This window comes from Halyomorpha halys, unplaced genomic scaffold (genome assembly GCF_000696795.3).
Source record: "Halyomorpha halys isolate HHAL.00 unplaced genomic scaffold, Hhal_1.1 Scaffold158.1, whole genome shotgun sequence".
Classification (NCBI taxonomy): Eukaryota; Metazoa; Arthropoda; class Insecta; order Hemiptera; family Pentatomidae; genus Halyomorpha; species Halyomorpha halys.
The window spans coordinates 101,549-128,129 of record NW_027107138.1 but is presented as its reverse complement, the minus strand read 5'-3'; the positions used below and the strand labels follow the sequence as shown (position 1 = coordinate 128,129).

Sequence of the window (26,581 nt, the reverse complement as noted above, 5' to 3'; positions counted from 1 at the left end):
CGGGTTGAGGTTGGGTTTCCCAGGTTGTAGGTCACTGCTCCTTTAACTATGGGTTACTGGGAGTGGAACTTCATGAACCGTTTTTTGATGTAATCCTCTATTGACTCCACAAGTAATTCGAGATGCAATTGGCTATTTCTTATGAACCAAGGAGCATTAACTGCGATTCTTAGGACTTTGTTTTGAAAATATTGTAGTTTTTTCCTTTTCGTAAAGGATGCCGCTCCCCAAACTTCAAATACCGTACACCAGCAGTGGCCTGAGAATTGGACATTTTGATTTCTGAAATTATTTAAGCGCAGTATATATAGGCATAAATACTAGAATTATCTCTATGGATTTCTGTTTCACTATAATTTAATATACAATATAGTTTGGTAGAATGTTCGATCATTCTACAACAATATAGTTTTAATGACAATTTTATTTAATTTTGGTTTTTACAACAATTTAATAAAATTCTTACATACGTTTAAATAAGTTATAAAGTTGTATTCTTTCATACGTACATTTAATTAATATATAATATATAACACCGATCCTGCCTGGTATTTTAAATATGTGCAATATTAATAGTGTATATAATTTTTTAAAGTTGTATTAACTTGATTATTTTTAATTATAGAGATATATGAATCAATATTTCACTTGATTTTTAAATTTTTTTATAAAATATTTAAATCAATAAATAAAATAATACAGTCAAACAAGAATTTAAATTTTTATTGTCAAAGGAATGCAAACTATTATATCTCAAATAAACCGTATAAACTGAATTAAATATATATAAATAATATTTATTTATTTATTTATACAGGTGCTGAACAAGTCATTAAAAAACAACAAAAATTTATTATTTTAATGTACAATAAAAATAATTAGATAGGCAAAGATGACCAGAAATGATTTTGCAAGTTTCTTATGTTAGTGCCAAGTAACAGCTTGATTTGCAGGCTTAGTATTTCTTCGGCGCCCTTCCTTCAAATCCACTTTGCGTCTAGGTTAACATAATAAATACGTTATGTTATTAAGAATGACATGGATTATTGGCAATGTACATCGTTTCCGTTGTGTATGAATTGAAATCGCGTTTTAATTTATTCATTTCTCTGTAATTTAATTGTTATGAAGTATTATCCAACACTATTTTTCAGAAATTAAAGATCTCTGTAAACTGGCAGAGCAAGAAGTAGAAATCTTGGTTCCCCCTTAGTCTAAGGAAAGAGGAAGGTTCATGTAGAACAATTTTATAAATGAATTAATTTTTAAGTAAATGCTACCAACAGACCGTAGTTAAATTTACTCAAAATTGACAAGTTAAAAGTGTTATTTTTGTTTTTAAAAATAAAATGTAATTTGTACACCATTTAAATTGATTATTTTTCTAGTAAGTACAATATAATAAACAATAAAAATATAAAATATAAATGAAACATTAATAAAAAAAAAAAAAGAGTGTTGATGATAATCATTGCTTACTGACCATTGTCGTTCGAAATAAATTTATGAAAACCAAACTACAATTGATCTATTTCAGGCTCACTCTAAGAATTATAACCCACTGTTTATATTTTTAATAGTAAAGTACATTGAAACTGAATTAGATTAATTTAATATTTAAATGAGCAATTGGCTCAAAAAGTTACTTTTTTATAATGCCTGAAAGATTTTGATGGCTTGTGGACAAAATGACATTTCAGATATCACTATGGAAACAAAACTGATTGAGGATATAATTTTGGGTTTAATCGTTAAACTAAAGAAGAGGATCAAATGAATTGATTTTTTGAAAATCACAAACTTATCACACATTCATTAACATATCAAAATTTAAATAACAAATAATATTTTAATAGTGATTTAAATAAAAGCATATAATTGTAATCAATCGAATTGAGCATAGTAGCCTGTAAAACTTGGTTCTATCAATTTTAAGGTCCCGTTAAGTGCTGAAGGATTGGGGAAAAATGGTTAAAAGAAAATGATTCAATAAAGCATGTTTTAAATTAATTACCTACTCAAGAGTAAGAAATTGACATCTAATATATTAATGAGTTAATAAATTAATAAATTTTGTTAGGCAGCAAAGTTGGGAGTTTGGAAAACGTTGGTCATCTTGTAGAGTATGCAATGCCACTTTACTTTTGAGACATTTGATCACCTGAGAATGTGTTTATCCTAAAATATTCAAATGTTTGTTTATTTATTCAATTATTTGGTTAAGTGTTGATTTTATCTGAAATATTTTTTAAAAATAAAAAAATTCTAACCTGAATAAGGGGGGCCCCTTGTGCCTGGAGGCTCTCTCCTTTTAAAGGCCCCTGTCACTCTCTATTAATACATTAAGCTCATTCTACTTCCTGACAATAACTAACTCATTCGATGCATTTGAATATTTTTTATTTAATAATTTCCTAAAGTATCATACAAATCTCTAATTTATTAGTTATTGAGATAAATATAGTAATGGTTATTAAACTTTAGACAAAGAAATGGCTATACAACTTAATTAACAAATAAATTATTTTTTAATAATTACAGCAAGTTGACGAAGCGGACAAATAGCAATGAATAAATAAATTTTGAAAATGATTCCCAAATAATTTAAAATATTTTCATAGCATATCATAATACTCTACACCGTTAAGAATTAAAAAAAAAATGTTTTTTTCTCTTGTTTAACTGTAAATATTTAATTGGATAATGACTGGAATGAATGTTTAATATAATGTGAAATTAGCAATATATCTTATTATTTTACTTTGATCCTTGCAAAGAATTCTTCTATTAAATGAAATTATGAAATTTTTAAATCCATATCCAAAACCATATTATTCAAAAACTTTGTAATTTAAAAATCTGAAATTAAAAAAGAAGATAAAAGGTTATTATCATATTCTTTATTTGTATTTTTTTGTTATCTCTAATAAAAAAATAATGATAATCCCACCTTCAAGAACTAAAAATTAAGCATAATCTTGAAGCACGTGGGCTCTGAAAATATCCACAGCTCTTCGATGGGATTCCACTTTGATTTTATTTATTGAATATTAAATTTATCAAGGATTTTGACCTGTTTATACTATATGAATTCCATGTCTTTATATATGTTTGCAGATATACACTTCTTGTATTCTTTGACTACAAATTTTTGAGAAATGGATCATAGTTAGTATATGTTTTAATAAGTTTCTAAATTAGGTTTGATCTATGTTTTCATTATCTTTCTAGAAATGGACGTACACTGTATTATTGTAATTCATAATTTAAATATATAACTAATATTTTTACTCTTCCATACATGTGCACTTTTATCAAGCATATCCTTTTTGATATCAATTAGATGAGCGAAAAATTTCGAATGGGATCGACCCAGTTTATTGCTATGCAGTACATTCTTAATAGAATTTTTTGAAACATTTATTCATTACTACAACACAATAATAAGCACAAAGCCCTTATGGTTTTACCAGAAAACAAACGTTCGACAAAATCTAAATGGCTTTGGCGTTATCGTTTCATACGAAGTGTTATTTAATTTTAAGATAAACAAAGTATTTTCTCTCCTTATGAAATATATTCTTTGTTTTTCCTTATTACCGTTCCTTTCCATCGCCATTTTGTAAATATTTTGATAAGATTAGAACTCAATTTATCATGAAAGGTATTTAAGTATAATACTTGTTTTTACGAAGAAATTAAAACTATGTTTTAGTCTTTTTTTTTTTTACTTACGCATATTTCCGTTCCATTGTAATACAATATTTCAATTGTGATATTTTTTTTTTTTTTAAATATAATAATAGAAATAATGCAACATGGTTGAAACTTTTGTAAGATTGTGTAGACTTATTTAATCAAATCTATCTATTATCAAGATTTCATGAAGCCTATCTTTTGTATTGCAGCAACAGCTGGTGAAAAAAATATCTAGAAGTAAAAGCAAAACAGTACATTAGATCCGAGAAAAATAGGATCTCCTATAACCTTATAAATATAGTAATTAATTATTTTTTACATGATACGATTACCTTGCATTCAAATCATTTTTAAAAAATATAACTTATCTTAACTTCTTATTTTTGGTCCACAAACGACGTTTCGACGTTTTAGACACTTTTTAACAGAAATCCTTTGACAAACAACCTTATTAAAATATCTAATTTAACAATTATAAAAAAGTATCCTAAATATGTTAAATTTTTACTGAATGCCATTTAAGTCCTTTAATCTTTAGTATATATTATATAATGTTCCTAAAAACCATAGAATATTATTTTTAACTTTACTAAATGCAGATGCAGAGGTAAAAACTACTTTTTAAATTAAATATGTCCGTATTCCAACTTAGAAATGAAGGCGTTTGGCTTGTTTTATAAAAATATTCAGCAGTATCTTATATTATTACCAAACCTTGTTTTATAACTTAATGACAATAAAATTTTACAATATTTATTATTATTTTTTTTAATGAAGTATTTAACTTTAAAAAATATTCTAATTAATTTTACTTTAATTAAAAAAGGATAATTTAGATATCATAAAGAATGGTCGAACGTAATTTTTACAAAATATTATATGTATTTTAATATTTTTGAATTTTATTTATGTAATTTTTAATGAGTTATTAAAATTATTCATTTATTTCTATCTTAAATTGCTTCGTTGTATATGAATAACAGTTTTTGTATTTCTAATTTTAAATTTTCAAAGGGAGGGAGGGGGCAAGAGTTTCTATACTTTTATGTAATTGGACAGATTTGATTTTTTTATACGTTATAATGCTTACAAACTATGAATAGTGTACATATTTAGATATTTGAAATCTTGCTATTCTAATATTATAAGTTTTAGGGAGTGAGTTATTAATAATAAGAGCTACATTAATTAGTAATCAGAGACAACTGGTAAGCCTCGAAATCATACAGCAGATCGTTTTTCTTATATATATATGATATTTGCTTACCTATGTTCCTTCTTTTAATGCATCAAATGCAGTAAAAGATATTGATTTGATCAATTCTCTCTACTCCCCCTTCTAATATCAAACCCTACTTATCCATGAGGCTCAGACATAAAAAAAATAATAAATTAGTAATAAATTTAATGCTAGTCTCTAACAGCATAATTTGAAAATTGAGTAGTTTAAACTGATGATTAAGAAGATCCCAGTTCTTTCTGGAAATACACATGTTTAAATCAAAACGTCATTTAATTTGATTGAAATTTAAAAATTTTACTGCCATGAATTAAATATACCATAATGTATTTGAATCAATAAATTGTAATTATTTATTCATTTCCGACGTTTCAACCTACAATGTTAGTCATGTAGATCAGGGCTACAATAAAAAGATAATAAGATAGATTAGTCAATATAAGAGTAACAGAGTGACTTAAAACAGTTGCAAAGGTGGAGGTATACAAACTATCAAAAATTTATACAAAATATCTAGCAAATATAAACTATTGTTGATAGTTAGTATGCCTTTTATTTTACATCTGTTTTATGTCACTATTGCACTTACATTGATTCCACCTTTCTTGAAACTTATTATTTTGCTTAGAAGAGCTAAATTATTGGGCAAAATGTCAGCAATAAATAGTTAAATACAAATATATATATATATATATATTTATCGCTGCCCTAACCATCTTTCTAAAATTCACATACGGTCAACTCGTCAATATATATATATGTATATAACTTAACAAAGAACAGATACTCCGGCAATTATTATAGATAGTGTCTTGTGTTCTAACCAGCCGATACGGGAAAAGGTAAACGATTGGTAAAAATATCGAAACATGTTTGCGGAACACCAACTTTAGCGGCAACACAAAAGTAGTCCTGGCTTAGACGACAAAGAACACTATCGGCCCTTTCCTGTTTCCTTTGTGATAAGCGTACACAGATTGCTGCCAGGTACCATGGCTCTTCTTGTTTCTCCATCCTCCTAACAATAGTGGATCACCTATGTTTTCTGTAAGTCTACTTAATTTAAAAGTGAAGGGCTTAGAGTGATTTAAAGCAGACGAAACCCTTTCTAAGATGTAAAAGGTTGTTGTTAAGTAACAACAGGTATAAAAAAAAAATTCCTAATCAAATCTTAGGTTTTTAAGTTTTATACTATGAGAAGTAATGAGGAGATTGATAATAGTACTTATTTAATAATAATTTAGGTTAAATAATAAAAATTATTAATATTTTCATATTTCATAAAAAAATAAATTGTATAAACTGTTTAAAACAGTTGTTTAAAGAATACCGTTGTGAATAATTTAAGTAAAAATAATTACTGTTATTGGTAAAGTTTACACATACCATCTGTTAAAAACAATAGAAAAAGTTATACAAAACGTCTTGGGCATGTACTAAAATTAAGGATTGTGTATCAAAATGTGATGTAAAATAAAGGAGGATAATGTATCCAAATTTTATGTAAAATTTAGGAGGATTATGTATGAAATTTCTTGTGAAATTAATGAGGATTATGGATCAAACTTTTATGTAAAATTTAAGGATTATTTATTGAAATTTCATGTTAAATTAAGGATTATGTAAAATTGAAAAGGATAATGTATACAAATTTTATATAAAATTTAAGAGGATTATGTATGAAATATCTTGTAAAATTATAGAGGATTCTGTATTAACATTTCGTGTCAAATTAAGAAGGAATATGTATGAAAATTTCATTTAAAATTAAAGAGGATAACGTATCAAAATATTATATAAAATTTAGGAGGATTCTGCATTAAAAGTTTATGTAAAATTAAGGATTAAGTATCAAAATGTAATGTAAAATTAAGGAGGATAATGTAACAAAATGTAATGTAAAATTAGGGAGGATAATGTATTATCAATTCTATGTAAAATTTAAGAGGATTGTATATAAAATTTCTTGTTAAATTAAGGAGGATTATGCATCACAATTTCAACAGTTTATAAGTTTTATAGCCAATTTAAAGCAACACTAAAAACGGACAGTGGATAACATCTGATCAAGTATAGCACTAATGTAATACGTTATTTTGTTGGTATTTGTTTTGATTATGGTATTGAGTTGCTCTTACTCATTCGATGTATCAAAATTTTTTTGTTGACATGCTATTTTTAATAATTGATTTAGAAGCAGCATAATTTATTACAAATAGTATTATTTTAATTAGTTATTAAAAAGTATAATTTAATGTATCATATATCTCTTTAAAATTTTATGTTATATAGGGCCGTTTTAGAATAAAAAATCTAACTGTTAAAATAATTTCGACAGCAAATATTTTTTAAATTTTTAATAGTATTAATTTAAAAATTTATTTGCTGTCGAGGTTCTGTAAGATCATAGCGTTGAGTTGCACAAACTGATCAAGGTTCTAATACGCGTCATAGAACTTTATGGAAATTTTGTTGCTGATTATGATTTTACACTACGTAAAATGTTGGGGTTCAAATCCCACTTGATCCCGTGCAATTTCCTCCCTGTGGGATATCGATGGTCGTGATCTGTATTCCACGTTAAACAATGAGAGTCTTGCTTTAATCGTCCTTAGCTACAAAACATCAGGAAGCTAAATTAAATATAGGGGCTTATAAATTTTGTTTGCACCCCCCCCTACTAAAGATAGTCAGTCCATAGTCAGGATACTAGTAGCTACAGGTGTAATACAAACAAAGAACAAAATCTACTAAGTAGTATTTTTATTGTTGTTTGATTCAGGAATAGTACCGACTCAAGGTACAACTGTTTGGAACTTGAGTATTTCAACATATGCAGTACAGCCCTTTATTATTCCAGGAAGGGAGATTTTTCTCAAAGTGATTTAGGGCCGGTTTGGTGGACCAATAAAGTTTTATTACACCCCCCTAAGACCCTGCCTTTAACACACTCCAGGTAGTGGCTGTCCTTTTGGGATCAACCCGCCAAGAAGGTGTACATGTTTCTACGACCTAAGTGGTCTTGGAATTACTTAAGCTGGAGCACGAAAAGTAAACCCGGTGGAGTAATAAAGTATCCCATTGCATAGAAAGTGTTCTTGTTTCTGCATTCATTAATACCAATCATAAGGAAAACCTAATATGAAATACTATACATTCATCGTTGCCCGTATATGAATTTGAAGGAGATAGCAAAAAAGATGAACAAGGTAAAAAGAAAATGAAAGTAATCCCAATTAAAGGGGGGACTAGTTCCCTTGTTGAGCTACAAGGTGTGGGTTGAAACGTCGTTGAAAGTCGTTCAAAATCAATAAATTTGAAAAAACTAATTGTTTTTAAAAATATAAAATACTACTAATATCATAATATTTATTTATATATTTAGCAAAGATCCAGGAAAATTAGTGTAAAATACCGATTTATAATTATATATTATGTAATTATGGATATCTAACAATAATATTTTTTATTATTTCATTGCTGTTTTCAGGGTATCATGAACAACCTTTTTTTTTATTTTAACCCAGGTTTCATAATTTATTTGTATTTTTTCAAATATAAGGGCTTTTATTTTATAATTTATAAAAAATTATAAGACTTAGAAATTGAAAAAAAAAATTTGGTGTTTACTAAAAGAATAAACTACTATTTTTAAGCCAACACATGTGAATATATCACTTGATATTTTTATATTTTACACAGCTGTTCCTGTTTTTTATTATACCTTGTTAAGTGATATAATTGTCATCATAGATTTTTTGGAAAGCTTGTAACTTCATCTAAGGCCTTCCTAGCGATTCGTTTGGACTTTATGAACTCTGAATGCTGTCACAGAATGGACGACAGTTGATATGATGCTCTGCAGGATTACCAGGTATTTTCCTAGTTGCTTCATTAAATTAAACCTCGTCAGAGGTGTGGGTGCTCAGCAAAAAAAGTAAAGAAATGTACGAATTTAAAAAAAAAAAACAAAAATAAAACTTTAAGGGGCGGACGGTTTTCTTAGCCCCCCCCCCCAAGTGGTCTGAAATTTTGGTACTTCGTGTAATTTTGTTATTTAAATGACCTGAGATTATGAACTAACGCCTCCATGGAAAAGTCCAGAAGGGGAGTGAGTTAATTGCTCACTGTCTCCGGTTCCTGGAAGTTCAGGAAAACTAATTTACTATTATTTTGCTATTTTTATTACACAGACAAGAAGAATTATGTGCATAATATATTTCAGCTTGTGGAAAGGAGAGATATTTGATAGGCCGAAAAAACAATGATAAGATAGCTTCTCTCAATCGAAAAAAAATATATAGATAACGATATCTTTAAGATACTTCATAAATTATTATTAAAAATAAGTTTTATTACCTCCTTAAGAAACTCTAGAATCTATTAAAATCTAAGGTCCTGAAATATTAATATGTTATAAATATGTGTGTGTGTATATATATTGTTAAATCCGTCGAAGAAGTACATCATATTTTATTTAGCGGTGTATTCTTGTATTTCATCATTTCATTGAACTGTAGCTCTCAATAAACCTATTTATTATTATTCAGATATGGTTTTTGATAAACCTCCGTCACTTTATTCTATGACTTTATTTTTGTTTACTTTCAGTGTATACACTGTTTACGATAAAGCTTACTACAATTATAACTCATATTAATTGTTAAAATATCTAACTGATATAATCTTAACAAAGACCGGAAATAAATAAAGAAATAACATTATAAAAAAAAATAAAATGGAATTTTACTCCTTTAAGGTTTTTTTTTGTATTGTAAATACAGGAAATGCTTACTCATATCGTATGTGATTGTTTCCGTATTCATATCACTAATTCTATATTATATCACTAATAAATACATGTCTGTTCTGAACTCTTGAACACATTTTTTATTTAATACCTTTTTAAAATTAAGACTTAATATTTATTAAAATTATTTTTTTTAAGAACTTTGTTAAGTAAATTTTAGTTTTCTTTTATTTGATGTAAAATGTTCCTTGGAGTAAATCGGCCAATAACGTTACTTCAAAACGACTTAAAACGGGAACCTATTGTAATAAGCCAACGTTTAGATTCGTTGAATGTTCTTTAGTATAACTAAATAAAATATTTATAATATTAAAATATTATTAAAAAAATTGGTCTTTAACTCAGTAAAAAAGATTTTTTTTAGCAGCGTCTTCTCGATTTAATTTTTATTTATTCGTTATAAAATACGGATATATCTCGGCTGCAGCGATCATCATAATACAATTTTATGTGATTCAATTTACGTTTACATCCTTTATTTAAATAATGAAAATTGATAATCATTCAGAATAGTTTAATATTATAAATAATATTTTTAAAATTGTAAGTAATCATGTTTTATCAATTTGAAATTATACTGAATAGTTTTGCTGTGTTTACTTTATCCTTGTACACAAATTAAGAATATTTTTATTTTATTTTTTATTTTATATCAGCCTCTCAAAACGTTTATCTACTGTCGAATAAACATTTTAATTGGTGTTTAAGGTAATATATGATGGCTTGATTGGCGCATATGTGACAACCTATTTTTTTATTACAGGGATAGCACGCCGCTATGGCAATATGGTAAAATACTTATATTTAAATTTATATGTGTAATGGTTTTAACAAACATAAAAACAATTTTTTTAATTTTACATTATTATTAGTTTTTCTTTTGCATTAGGACAACTAAATAAAACCCTAAATGAGGATTGCTACATGATTTTGATTTATTTTTTAGCGTTTTTCATTAATGTATAAAAATTATTTAATTAAAGAAAATAAATGTTTTTAATAGTAATTCTTATAATAGTTAATTTTTTGTTTTTGTTAAAAAGAAATTTTTTTGCCTGAAAAAGCGTAATTTTATATAATAGAAATTAGAAAAGGAATAAGATAAAACAATTAATCCGAGAATTGTATAAAAGAGTCGATTCAGTAATTCAGCACTTAAGAGTGAGAAAAAGAGTAAGAACCGCTGGGAATCGATTAGATATTATGAATCCAACACTCCTTATCAGTGATACGGTTAAGAGAAGGTCTAGGAATGTATGGAAAGCTTTATTGTTCTCCATAAATGAGGGGACAAGATCAGTTAAAAGTGTCCTAACTAAGCGTAAATAGTTACAAGAAACCTGTTGTAATTATTCCAACAATTAGTTAATCAGAAATATGAGTATTATTAATAGTAAATTAAGGGATGGTAGTACTATAACAATACTGTGTGTATGAGCCCTTTATACGCTGACAGTTCATGTTTACATAAGTTTGGACTGCCACATGTTAACTATGACTGTTGTACGATAGTGCGATGTGACTTCCATAACAGAAAAATTGTTAGTCACACATTGAATCTAGTTTACATCATGGCAATAACTGTTGATTGTTGTCTAACAACTGTCGTGGTAATTGTCACCATGTAAACAAGCTTCAAGATGGACAGTAACAATTGAACGAATTTGTAGAGTGTAAGTTAATTGTTGATTTGTGGTGTGCTATTTCTTCTATTATAGTCTGGATTATTGTTACGTTTTTCAATCCCAATGATGTTTGATTTAACGAATCGCTAAATAGTCAATTGTTTACTGTTGTTTCAGATACTTTGTGATTGGATCTTGCATTTAACAGTTTCATTAAGTTAACAGATTATTCATGTATTACTTAATAATTCAATATAAATTAATTAACTAATTTCTAAGCTAACTAAAAACCGTCGTATTTTCCCGTAGAGTTCCTTGTGTAACAATGTAGTACCAATTTAAGCATTAAAAACTCTAGAGATATTTCTAGAACTGGTATTGATTTCGGGATCAAAATAATCTATTTGTCGCGATTTGATAGATCAAACGCTTAATCATTGACGGAAGAAAGGTTTTATGATTATATTACGTAAGTCCAATTTATCTGCACCTCAACAACATAGCATATAATTATTTCCAAGTACAATATTCAGTTTATTTTGAATATTTTATGATGAGAAAAATAGTATACTGAATGATTACAATATATTACACGGCGGCTTGTGGAGTTGTGATATAAAAAAAAAAAGTTAAAAAAATTCTCTTTGCACGTCAGTCATGATAAGATAGCGATTACGTCTAAGCGATGCTTACTGCTTTTTATCTGATGGTTAACAAGTTAAAAAATTCCTGTTAATAACAAGTTGAAAAATTATTGCAGTATCTTAGAAATAATTAAGAGAAATTTTTAGTTTCTCCTATTCTGTTGTTCGTTTATTGAATAAGAAAATAGCGCGAAAAATAATAACAGAAGTACTAGTTGGAGGAAAATTGTCCAATTATCAAATTTACACCCAAAAAAAATTGAGCTATTACTCGCTTATTATATAAAACGTATAATTAAAAAATAATATTATTTTTAGTCACTTGAAATGGTTTACTACTAAAAATATAGTGGTTATACATGATTAATATTATAGTTTTTAATTAAATATTTTAAATATCTATTTTAATATCTTCTTTTATATACTTTTTATACGATTTAAATTATAGTTTAAAATCAATAACTAAAAATTTATTTGGTCTTGTTAGAAGGTTTTTCAATCGGATAAAAATGCTGTCACGTTAATTTTTTTATTTATGAATGAAAATTCTCAAAAAAAAAAAAAAAAAATAGTGATTTTAATATTCAGATCTATTTTAATTGAAAATATGTCATGAATATAGTTTTAAAAAAATTATTTTTTGTAAGCACCAAATTGAAATATTTGGGCAAAAACACTATTTACAGATGTATTATTAAAAAAAAAAAGATTTTAAGATGAAATATGCTGGTATGCTTGCGGCACGTGTTGGGAAAAATATAACAGAGAGAAGATATTAGGAATGAGGGGTTGATGTTGCCTTATTCATCCCTTGAGTCTCGTCAAGGGAGGCGACGAGAGGTCTCTTGAGTACGCTTGCAACATTTTTCTTTTACCGGACGAAAATCTTTATATATATATATATATATAAAATTACCTATTTTATTGTAAAAAAAATTCATTTTTATCATTCAGTACAATTTCGTCAGATATCACTTTTTTATCTTTAAATTTCTTTGCTCCTTTGAAAACAGGTTTCAAGGGGCCAAATAAATCCGTCAACCCTTCTATGTAGTAATTATTATTATTTATATATATATTTTATTTATTGAAGGGTTTGATAGTGATATTAAAACACTTAATATTTTTCCTTCGTCTTCATTAAGGACTTAGATATGGGAGAATGAGACCTGATTAGGGTCATCAACTTGAAGATTGGCGATAAAAATAATAATAGAATTCTTAGCACAATTATTGGTTTTAATAAAATATTGTAGGAGATATTACCAAGGGACAAAAAATAAAACATAAAAAAATAACTTTGAGAAATAATATATAAAGATCAGAATATTTTACATTAGAATTTTCAGGTTTCTCTCGCAACTGAAACTAATCAAGTCCGTTACGAACAAATAAGCTTTTAAAAAAAAGGAAATAGTATCCAATAAAAACTAAAAAAATGTTTTTGGTATTACAGTTGCACAACGTTTAATGAATCATTCTGTTTATATGTATTTGAGACAATAGAAATAATTTAGAAAATCCGTAGTGTATATTAAAACGTAATAGTTGGAATAATATTAGTTCTTAAGAAGGGATTTGTGATTGGTGGTTCAGTGTTTTTTTACACGATATAGAAAAGTGTCAAGAAAATGTAGAATAGATAAGACATGAATGTGCTTTACACGCCTTGAATCACAATGCCTTGTTGATCTATCTACATAAATAAAAACAAATTACTTTTTACTATTCTTATACTTAACTTTATATTATTATTATTATTACATTTATTATTATGATATAATTTGTATTATTCTATCTTCTATAGTATCTTAACTAATTATTATGGCTCCTAATATAGCGTACTTTTCTCTTGGAGCGTTTTGAAAAGTAGACAATTTAGACCACACAAATTTAGACCATAAAAAAAATTATTCGACCTGTTGTTATATATGTGTGCGAGACATGGACCCTTAATAAGGCATCTGCAGAACGCAATGATCGTTAAGGAAAATTTCAAGACGGATAGTAGGGTCTAAACGGGAGGAAGGAGCTCAAGGCATAAGAAAAACAAGGTCTACTTAATAAAGCGATCTTGCTATAACCCATTTCGCATGAGTTTAGCGTATGAAATAGCTGCAACATATCCAGAGAATGGAGAAAACGAGGACGGTAAGAAGACTATAATGGGAAGCCGGATAGAGTTAGGTCTAGGGGAAGACCGAAGGGAAGATGGATGGATAACGTAAAAGGAAATCTAAGAAAATCCTAAATATCCATAAGGTCCACAGCCAACAGGGATCACTAGGCAAAGGCGATTAACCGCTGAGTCTGTTGCGCCACTAATAAATGATTAATAATCATATATAATAGTATTTACATTAGTATGCAAGTATTGTACATACTTGAACATTAATTGATTTATGCAAGTAATCGCATAAATGCATGAATAGAGATACATGCATGTGTAATTAAATAGACGGGATATACAGCAAATAAACAATTTACGCATAGTTTCACTTATTTGAGAAAATATAAATGGAAGTTCCATTTTTAAATGAATAAAATAAAATATATTGAGTAGTTTGCTTTACACTAATACATTTTTAGACAGCAGAGGACTTAAAATATAATCCGTATATGGACTGGTTGAAAAATAGATTAATTTCAAATCATTAGTAATATTGTTTCGTTTATTTTAAAATTCGAAATTCATATTTAGAATGAGATATATATTGTTTTTAAATCACTTTATTTTAAATAATATAACCTCCTCCTAAGCAATAATACAACGCATAAATCTTATTTATTTTTAATTTGCTTAGTTCCAAATCTGGCCTCATATTTTTGTAGGGCAAGCAATAGGAATGGGAACTTGAAGCTCATCGATATAAACAATAATTTGAATTATATTTAAGTTATTAAATTATTTTAATTCTTCAAAAATCCCACATTTTGTGTATTTGCAATCTTAAATGCCTACTATTGGTGCATTTGATTAATGTCGGAATGCTATTTTTAATTCACCTAGATATTATAATATTATATTTTAAAATAATATTTTATGTAAACGTTGCAAGTTTTTATATAAAAAAAAACTAAAAGCCCTTTGAATGGGTTAATATATCACTAAGTATCCGCAATAATTTTACATATTGATTTCACAGAATGAATGAATTGAATGGAACAATGACCTTCCACGCTAAGACAACAATAGGGCAACATGATTTATAAACGTGACTTGTTTTGACGATAGTACGGTGATTATGCATAGAAGTACAGCTGATATGAATAAATAGGGTTCATATTAAATTTGTTTCGTTAGGAAAGCTACTTGGAGTATTCATAATATTCAATTTAACATGTTAAAGTGTTTTAAATAAAGAAATATTTCTTTCTTTTAGCATAGTAAATCCATTATAACATTTGACATGGTTGAGAGTCTGTTAATAGGTCTGCTAAATGGAGAATGACGTTACTAAACAAACCAGCTGAGCACTCCATTTTGTTTTTATTGTCTTTTTGATATGTTAGTTGTCCCCGAAGTTATTGAATATTTTGTAAAGATTCCTAGGGTACTAAATAACTTGCCAAGAAAATCCATTATGAGTTCCTCTGTATTTAACATATAACATGGAATTTAAATTAGGCTGCTCACAATCATATTATAATACCATTTAGCATGTAAAAGCTTGCTACATTTAACACAACATCGTGGATAACCCTACTATGTACAATTTGAAACACACCCAACCTGTTTACTTACTGTATTTATTCCAGTTTAGATTTCCGTAAATTTAACCATATCTATTAAAAAGTTATATATAACGGTATGACATGTGTCAAGGTGAGAATACCTAAAGATGTCTCATAAGCTCGTGTCGTACTTCACTTATTTGACAGATGAGTGGTTCAGGGACGCGACGTCGGTCACGTGATGAACTTCATCATCGTCTTCTTAATAAATATCTCGGTTTTGTTAACTTTTGGATTTCTCCAATTTGCCAGATAAGACAAAAACAGAAGCAAACAAAGAGGGACAAACATTGCACAACCATCGCTGCCAGATCAACTTGTATATCTTATATCTCTTTAATTCAAGATAAAGGTGACGGAGGTTGGTTTACTGCCTTCATTTTATGGCCTTTCAACGGACTCAAATCCGACTAGCGCCAAAGCAAACCCGGACAAGACGTAGTTTATCTCGAGCCGGTCCTCGATGAAGCTCTAACTGATAATATAAAAGAATACTGTCCCGACAGTTTTAACATTGATTATAGGAATATTAACGTGGAATAATGCCAGTGTGCCAAAATCCTGCACATGTATCGGCATACAATGACACAGAAGTTACGAAACACGAATTGTGTAGACATTGTCTTTGTATATTATCTTCAGGCAACAAAAGCAAAGCCTGAATACACCGTCAGTGAAAACATTTCGAAAAACAGCAAGAGGCTCTGTTTAGTTTAAACCTTACTTGTCACCTCAATATCTTATTTTTTAAACATCACACAATTATTACATCAATTATGAATAAATGATAAACCTGAAGTACAACAAAATGTAATTTTTAGAAGTCATCTAAAGGCATGTTTTTGTTTGAAAAAGGCAAGGCAGTGAGCTTTAGACAGTCGTTATCTTAGTGACAAAGCAAACACGAATGTAATGAGACAACGTTGTGGGAGCAGGACATTCGAGATAGAAAACATCTTAATATTAAGCCTTACTAAAAAGAATTTTTTTTTTTTTAGAAGTCATAGAACGATAATTTTTATTGAAATGTTTTATGAAAAGCTAGATCATTAATTGTAACAAATAGTACATTTCAGTCAAGCGGAAGCGACTTAACTTTATTTGACAGCTCTGCGAGTGGAATCTGAAGGCATAGTGTCATATTTAGCCAAAAAAAAAGTTTTAGTTTTCAAGAGCAAATGAGAAAACATTTCGTTAACCACTAAAGATCAATTGGGGAGCGCAGTGGCACTGTGGTAAGGCGCTATGCTACCAACTCCAAGGGCCGTGAGTCAACCCTGTGGGTTTAAGAACCCTCCTGAGGTCCACCCAGACTCATAAATTGACTACCCTTAATTAAGTAAAAATCTGGCGGTGGAGCTTGATTCTGATCAAATCGCCCCTTGCGCAACCGTTGGTTTAGTAACATTGTGTCTTTTGTGCGTTATACATTTTTTTTTTACAGAATTTTTAACTTATATTAATAAGTTTAATATGATGTATTAAGTGTTAACAGAGAAGTCGGGTTATGCTACTGTATTAACATGGCATAAAAGTAAATATTTTAGGCTAGAACCGAACTAACATTGGATCAATCGATAAATTTTCTATTAGGAACTTGAAGTTCTGCCACTAAAAATTGTCAAGGAGAAGAAAGCATTCCCTAAACAATACATTAAGATGTAAAAGGACTGAACCATTTAGTCTTATATCATTTGCTAATTTATGCTTTCACACTATAGATTACCATGTAATCTTATTAAGCTTAGTTTAAAGCACTGTACATGTTGCAAGTTTGTCTATATGTTGCCAGAAATATATTTATATACACCGGTATGTGGATAGTGGATGAAGTACAGTTTGGTAAATCTATTGGCATATCTATATATGACTATTTAAGTAACACAATTTTTACATTTTATTCAGAATATAAATATATTAATAATAAAAAAAAAAAAGATTAAAATTTGTCTATTATATTTTATTCACAAAAATTGTGGTGGGGTTTTAATAAAATGGCGTAAAAGAATTGAACCTAATTTGTTTAAATGTTATTATTCTAATTGTTGGTATTGATGCAAAATGTTTTTTAATCGTTATGTTAACAAAATGAGCGTTATTTCAGTATAATAAGAACTGAACAATGTTTATACTTAGAAAATTTGTATTAATTATTTTTTATATAAAAGTGCTAACAAACTTATTAATATATAGATAATTTTTTATCTCCTATTATTTTAATTATCTAAAATGAATCTATAAAGACTTGAAACATTGCTTAAATTATTTTAATTTTGGTTGTCTTAATAGTGATTTGACAGCGATAAGAAATCGTTGGAATACTACTCCATGGATTGTACAATAGTATAATATTTTTAAAACAATGTTTAACTTCTTAAGCAATCCCAATAGTGAATAGTAAGACGTCAAGTTGGTTGACAGTCATTTTTTTTTTTTTTTTTTTTTTTTCAGTCAAGCAAACATGTGTGCTTTTATCTGATGGGTGCTCTTCTAGGCACCGACTTGTTGACGTGCCAAAAAAGCGTGTAATATGTATTGCTTTTCTACCAGCTACCTGCTACCAATAAACATGTCAAAACAGTGGCTAGTCGGCAACTTTGAAGGAACCCTTTTCACCGGACTTTCCAAATGGAAAGGTTTTTGGACCTTTCTTCCGATTTATGGCACCCTTGTAATGGCAGCCTTCTACACATGAGACTCAAAAAACAGTTTGTTAGCATTATCTTTTCTGCACTTACTGTTGAATTTGAGTTTAGGCAAACTTATATTGGAATATTTAATGATTTGAGAACATTAAATTAGTTGTTAAAGAGCTCTAAAATTTAATTTATTTATTATAAAATGTAAAACCTAAATATAATTTAAAGTTAAAGCAGTCAACAGCTATTACAAGAAGCGTAGAGCTAAAACAAATTGTGATAAATAAACACGTGTATTAAAAATTATATAAATCGCAGTTAGTTATTTGTTTAAAATAACATCCCAAAATAGAATTTCAACAATAACAGCAATAATAATGTTTATTTTTATTTATTAATAAACTGAATCTATTATATTTTGTTTCATGTTTATTTGTTTGTGTATATTATATTTTATCTTAAGCTTAATTCTATATGTCTCTTAGTTAATTTTAATTTTTTTATATATAAATCTTATAAATAATTACTTGAGTATGTTTTAAAATATGTTGCTATATTTTAAATTCTTGTTTTGTTTTTTTAAACCGTTTATAGTCGGTAATGTACATTTATATAAATTACATACCGTAGGTAAGAATATGTGGGTATACTTTGTATATAAATTTCTAGTTCAAAGTGTCAATTCATTGGGGAAAAAATAAAACATACAAATATCAAAGATCTTCTGGAACGGAAAGTTCTTTATTCTATCTAATGTTATATTATATTAAAATTTTTAACACATAGTTTACGACCTATAAATTCATTTCACGTTGTACACACATATATTATTAAAGTTTAATTTCGTTCCTTTATGTTTAAGAATAAATAATGTGTTACTTAATGCCTATATTAAATTTTAAAAATATCTAGATGGTTACAGTGTTATATTAAATTTCCTTTTTTGTTATAACTAGAGTTGCATTTAAATACTAATGTGATGTAATAATAAAAATATAAACAAAAATTGTCTTTATTTAAAAACAGATGAATAAAAATTTCTTTTATATTGCTTATATAATTGAAATGAAATATATTTTTAAAGTAATCTTTGAAATAAATTGAGAGAATTTGTTTAGTAAACATTTTAAATTCAATTTTTTTGAATTCTTAACTTGTAAATCAAAAGTATTTTTTTAAATAAAAGAGCAAATTTATTTAATGATTAATAATAATAATATGAGATATAATTATTTATATTGATGTATGTTGAGCAGAACAATGTTAATTTCAGAACCCTAATGCTAACCTAGGTACACCAATAAATAAACTTATTGATCAACCTATTTTAATTTTTATTTTGAATTTTTTTTAATATTAAATATTATTAAAAAAATACTAATTATGAGATAGCTTTAAGATAAGTTAAAATGACAGGGCGTATTGATGTTAAACAAGATAAAAATAATCAATAAATACTCTTTTAAAATATCGCTCGCGCGACTAAGGTGATAAAAGACACTACAAAGCACTTGAAAATAATTCTACAGCATTTAATTTTATTTACTACGAGTAATTAACTTATTACCCTTAGCTTATGGGATTGTGGACCATTTATTTATTTACACACACCAGAATAGTGCTATAAAACATTTTTGTGTGTAGTGTTTACATTTTATTACAAGCATATATACAGAAAGGTGGCATCTAGGATAAGGACATAAAATTTATGTATTGTTTATGTTTTTGTTAGTTTTAGGGGAAAGTACAATGAATTATACTCGTTCATTCATAAAAAAATTTTGAATGATCATTTCATTCTTCAAGTTTGTTCACGTTTTAGTATTTTTTATAACTGGGAAAAATTTTTATATTTTTTGACTTTTGAAATTTGGGCTTATTTCGTGATAGATTTTTTTAACAAAAAGGTGTGTTTCATGAGCGTGAATGTCAAAATAACATTATCTTCACCAGCTGTTTAATTTCTAAATCCACAGAACAAACATCCGGTGCACAGTATCTGCTATGCTGTTTAGACTCCTATGCCGTTTTTCCCCTGATATAATCACTTGCATTTTTTTGGTATATTAAGAAAAACGACTTTTTTATTTTTCTATTTTGTTGCATTGATCTATTAAATACTTCCGGCTTAGTCAGCAAATTGTTTTATACCGAACATTCCTAAGTCTCTTCTTGAAAAAAAAAAAAATATTAGATCTGATTTCATATAAATTATGTTCATAAATAATTTATTATATCAATACAGAAGTTGCAGAGGGAATAAAAAAAAATCGTTGACATTACTGAGTGTTTCTTCTTTTAAAGAACACAATTCTAATTTCTATGCACATAAATCAGGCATATGCTTCAAAATTAAAAAGTATTAACCATTATTTCTCAAAATACTTGTATTAAATTTTAGTAAACAATTAAAAATCCATTGCATATCATTTATACATACTGAATTTGATAGTTTAAACTGTGTTTTTGACTAGAAAAAAAAATATTGGAATGCATTAACATATATGTATATATTTATTTACTTATTTATTTTTATTTTTTTTAAATTTTTATATTTATTATATGTCCTGTTATTCACAATGCCTTATTAATATACTATAATAGGTAAAAGATAAAAAAATTTCTTTTACATATTGTTAAAATTATTATTGCATATATACAGTAATTTATATTGTTTGAGATACACAACATTTTATTAGGCGGTTTTATATCCCGAAACTTGTGTATTAAATATTCGCCTAATAAAATGTTTTCGTATAAAAAATTACAACGTAGTAATGAAATCATTAAATTTATTAATAATTTTATCAAAACATTCCTAGTGAAAATGGAATTTTCCCTGATAATTTAATACTCTAAATTTTCTTAGACGTTAATGAATACGTCAAAGCCAGGATTAAACAGATCTACAGTAAACAAGAATTATATTGTAATACTTTGGAGTGTTGTAAATAAGAATAAGTTTATAATTTATATCTGACAAGTTCAAATCTTCACTATTGTTAATACATTTACAAAACACATTAATAATTTTTTATATTGTGACATTAGAAACTTCTTTTTAAGTTTTAATTGATGGCATTAATGTCCATTTAAGCATGTAATAAGAAAGTTGGTTTGTTTTACCTCAGTTGTAAAACTCAAACTGAAAATTTCATATTAAAATAATTAACGAAACTTATTTACCTATATTTGTTTTATATAACTATTAGTGTAGTTTAAAATAGTTTTATTTTTGGTAATATGGAAATATATTGTTATTTTAATACTAATTTATTATACCGTGGCTAAGTAACCATAAACTACATTTAATAAATATGGTGTGGTAGAATTTTGCATGAATTCATAATTTAATTCATGTTTTCTGTGTTCAAAATTCACTAAGTAATATAGAAATAATCAAAACTAGTAACAAATCTTTTGTAAACGCTACTGAATGTACTTTAATGGATTTATCGTTCGGTATACGGAAGCGTTTTGTATAAAGTTCTAGAAATCATACAAGGATTTAATAATGAATTATTAGTTATTAAATCGTATATCAATCTGAACGGATCAGCGTAGGAGAAATCAATTTTATAGCTTCCTTGAGTGTTAGTAATCGGTAGTTTTTCTCCTTTGGAAAAGAAAAATAAATAAATAAAATTCTTCCAGAACAATTTATATGCTTATAAAATTATCGTTATTTATTTAAGTTTAATAATGAGTTATTTTACGATAACTATAACCTAGTATAACATTATCAGTTTTTCATTAAGTGCCAGTACAAGTACCAGAGTATTGTTGATTTATTCTAATTTATCTTATACAAGGTCTAAAGTAACATACAAATCATTTATAAGAAAATGTTATATTAATTGTACATTATAAACATTTATAAAAAAAATATGATTGTAAAAATATTAACATGTATAATAGTTAGCAAACTTTATGTCTAAAATCGAATGAAAAACCTTATATTTTCTTGAATTATTACTTTGGTAAATGAGGAAATAAAATAAATTGAATTTAATGAAACCAGATTTCTCAAGACCAGGAAAAGTATATAATTATATCTAGTATTGCATCAGGAATTATTCTACAAAGTCACTAGCTTGAGGAAAACATACTCTGTGGAATTATACGACTACAACGGCGTGCTTAGGGTCATACCAAAAAAAAAAATAAACAACCCGTCGCACATGCAAAGTTAATCAATTTCATAAAATTCATTTCTTGGTATATTACGTATTTATGATAAAAATATTATACATGTTTTTAGCAGCAATGAACCAAAATTCAATATATTATCTTCACAGCTGCTAGGCCCCTTATCATAACCTTATCAGTAAGTAAGGATTAGACTTAAGTACATACCAGGAGTCGGTTGGCTCTGGTAGGATGGTTTCTTCATCCATTCAAACGGGCTTCGAGGCGGAGGTACCCTGTGTTGAGGCTGTTCGATGGGTGGCGGTTGCTGGGGGTGTGGTTCTTCCCAAAGCTCTTGTCCGGCGGGGACCACGGGTTCTTGGATCTGACCAGCAGGAGCCTGCTGGACGAGCCACCCTTGCTCCTCATGCATACAGCTCAAGTACTGCTGCGGCTGGTACCCGTACCACCCCTGCTTGTACATATTATATTGCTGATAATACATCTTACCCAACTGAAAGCTACTAGATGACTGAGCTTCTCTCCCTTCTGGTCCACCGCCCCTCGCCTGGGTCAGGCCACGCCTCCCGATTCCCTCACTTTCCTTGGCCACGCCTCCTCACACACTTCCCTCTAAGTGGAACCCCTGTTCTCTCACAGAAATTATTACTTGGAATTTTCCCGTCCTTTTTAATTAACTTCTCAGTATGGAAAGATATGTTAATTTTCATAAATATGATTTTTAATTTATGTTGCCATGGATAAAACATTTTTCCTTATGCTAAGTACTGAACAAAAGGAAAAAATAATAAATAAACATCTTATTAGTTTTTTACAAACCAAAATGCTTTTAGATTTTTAAAAATAATTCATTATATGAGTGTAGTTTAAAAATCAAGTATATTACTTTGCCTACCTTCAATCGTGTTGCAATATACTGTTTTTATTTCTAACATAGCCTAAATAAACATGCTACTTAATAAGGAAACAAATTTAAAATGATTCCGTAGGTTGAGGATAGAGAAAAATTTACTGAATTTGATACTCAAATGAAAGAGAAATGAAAATAATATCAGCAAGTACAATGGAATGTTAACACATGAACAGATAAATAAAAAAAAAATTTCCAACTTATACCTTAGCCTGAATATACATCCTAGTTTGAGAGTGAACAAATTAAAAATGATTCTGTAAGATGCGGATTGGAGAAAGTTTCCACAATACGATAGTAATGTAAAAGAGATGTGAAAATAATATCACTTTATTAAAAAAAGTACAATGGAGTATTAACGTTCACTTTTTAAACCTAAGAAAAATATTATATTCAAAATCTTAAAGAAAAATCCAATTTACCATGACTTTATTGTTTCAATTATTGATTTTAAATAGAATTTTTCATTTCAATTATTACGAATTAAAATAAATAAGGTATACCATAACACAAAGTGACTAAATGAAAAATACTAAATCTCAAATGTATATAAAAGTTTAATTTATTTAATAAAGAAAAATTTTCTGAAACGATAGAATATAAATCAATACATAAATAAAAATATTACTTAAAACCAGTATGTTGTAATATGCAATTTTTTAACAAACAAATAGATTACTTCCTATGACTTAAATGTCAAAGTGCCAAAATTTGAATTTGTGAGCAACATTTTCCCGTAAGATATGACAAATATTGCAAAACAATGAGAACTCTTGTGATTAGAATTTCAAAACCAAGAATTTTATTCCAAAAATTAAATCAATAATAAAAGCAACAATAAAGTTTTTAAAGACGAGATGGTATTCTTCGGATTATATATATAGCACATTGTTTTTTCTTTCTTCCTACATCATTGCACTTTAGCGCTGATGGTGTGGGAGTAAAAAATAAATAAAACATCCTGGAATGTTTATTTAATTAATTTCTGTCGATCTCATGCAATCATATAATTGATTTATGATACACGATAGTGTCAAGAATTCCTCTTAGGGCTATCAGCTTCCAAACTAACAGGTAAATATAAGATTAAAAATATTCACGAATAAAGCTACACATTGCATATATGAGTATATGCCGAATAAATAAATAAAAACAGATAAATTTAATTTGTCTTTTAGCTGCTTGCGTTATGGTGGATACCTAAATAAGCATTTTTATATACCAAATAATTAGATTTATGCAACATTGCAATGCATTATAAATTTGCATTTCGGAACTATTGCACTGTTAGCAAAACAAGTTCTGCTATAGTCAACAATAACTATAAGTATCCACTAATTTATATAAAAAATATATTTACACGTATAACAGTTTGCAAAATTTCTTTCTAAAATTGAATAAAAGAGCTTTTATTTTCTTTAATTATTACATTAGTAATAGAGGAAATTAATGAAACCAGATGAAAACAAGTAGTGGAAGAAAAAAAAATGAGTGATGAATTTGTACATTTATTGTTTTGGAAATGTTTTCGCTTTAAGAACAAATATTCATCCGAAACAATTTTATATTATATTCGGGCTGTTTATTTATTTTATTTTTTTCATATAATTTATAAACATATTTGTGATCTGCCCTTGAACGCCTGATACAGAAGGTGTATTAACTAAAAAAATTAAGCACCTCAAACAGAGAAAAAATATAAAATAATAATATGCAGAATTTACCATCAATAAATAATTGGAAATATTATTTAGAATATATGGCTCCATATTTGTTGAACTTTTAAAAAAAGAAGAAAAACTTACCTTTATCTAAGTAACAAATAATAAACAAAAATCAAAATAAATATTTAATGAAATCCTAATGATTAAAAACAGCTTTGTCATGACTCAACCTTATTATTATTTCAACAACTACTAATATATAACTAATTGTTATGTTTGGATTTTATTGTTCCGATTCTCTCTAATGTACTTTACCCAAATATTTGATAGAAGGATTGGTAGGAATAGGTAACGTTTTGTTCTACTTCTTACATACTACAATTTATATTAAAAAAAAAAAAACAGTGAAGAAAAAAAAGTTATCAATGTATGTATATAGAATAAAATGGAAAAAAAATGTTTTATTACGGGAAAAGGTGTGAATAACAGAGATGTTGATAAAATTTAAGATTATTTCTGACCAAAGGACATATTACACTAAGGAAATATAAAAAAAAAAAAAGTGTAAGCAATATTATCAATAATGAATAAAATAAAAAATAAAGCGAACTCAATAATAAAATAAAAATTATTATATGCACTGTAACCTACTTCAATAGTAGGTTGAGCAGATCAATTAAATTAAGTACATTTTAATATTCCATACTTAATTATGTTTTCTATATTTATATATAAAATTTCTTTTATATTCTTTTCTTATACATTTAGTGTCATAATAAGCCTGATTACTAATGTAATAATGAGAACATTATTTCCACGTAAAAACTAAATAATTCTGAACTATGTATATAAAAATATTTTAAAACATCGAATATTAAGTTTATCAAGATAAATTTCATTTTTAAAACGATCCTATTCAAACATGAACCTAAGAGTCTAAAGCTCTAATTTTCCAAAAAAAACAAAAACATTTGATTACTCCAATATGTATACCTACTCCTATAACTAAAGTAAAAAATAACTACAGGTAAAATTAAGATAGCTATCGAATTGTATTTACATATTTTAGCAAAATACAATTTCCTTTTACACCCAACCTTGGATTTGAAGTGATTCAACTTAGGTTACTATTGTAAAATAAAAACCATTGAGTGCTATAATCTCATGTTAAGCAAAAGACAACCTCAAAATGATTGAATGGTCTATTTTATAGTAAGGGACTAAGTGCAAGAAATTTGTCCAATCTTTCAGCCCGTTCCGTAGAGGGATTCAAAATTTTGGACTTTCTTAACAACCCCTAATATTTGAAAAACAAATCAAAACACAGACATCTGGAAAATAATTTTTAGAATTTTTTTAATTAAGTCTTAATAATATGGAAACATATGGCAAACTTCATTACATCTTATTTATTTTTTTTTTTGATCTTCCTGCAACAAATTTAATTTAAAACTTAACAACTAAAA

The 26,581-nt window shown here is 27.3% G+C and overlaps 1 protein-coding gene across 1 annotated transcript in view; it reads right to left on the bottom strand.

Annotated features, from left to right (window-relative positions):
• Positions 1 to 23,106, bottom strand: part of cad (caudal) — a 36,391-nt gene extending 13,285 nt beyond the window's left edge. The window contains exon 1 of the mRNA XM_014417490.2: positions 22,749 to 23,106. Coding sequence (XP_014272976.1) covers positions 22,749 to 23,025 — 277 coding nt within the window. The 5' untranslated portion in view covers positions 23,026 to 23,106. The remainder of the gene's footprint in view (positions 1 to 22,748) is intronic.
• Between the last annotated feature and the right edge of the window lie 3,475 nt (positions 23,107 to 26,581).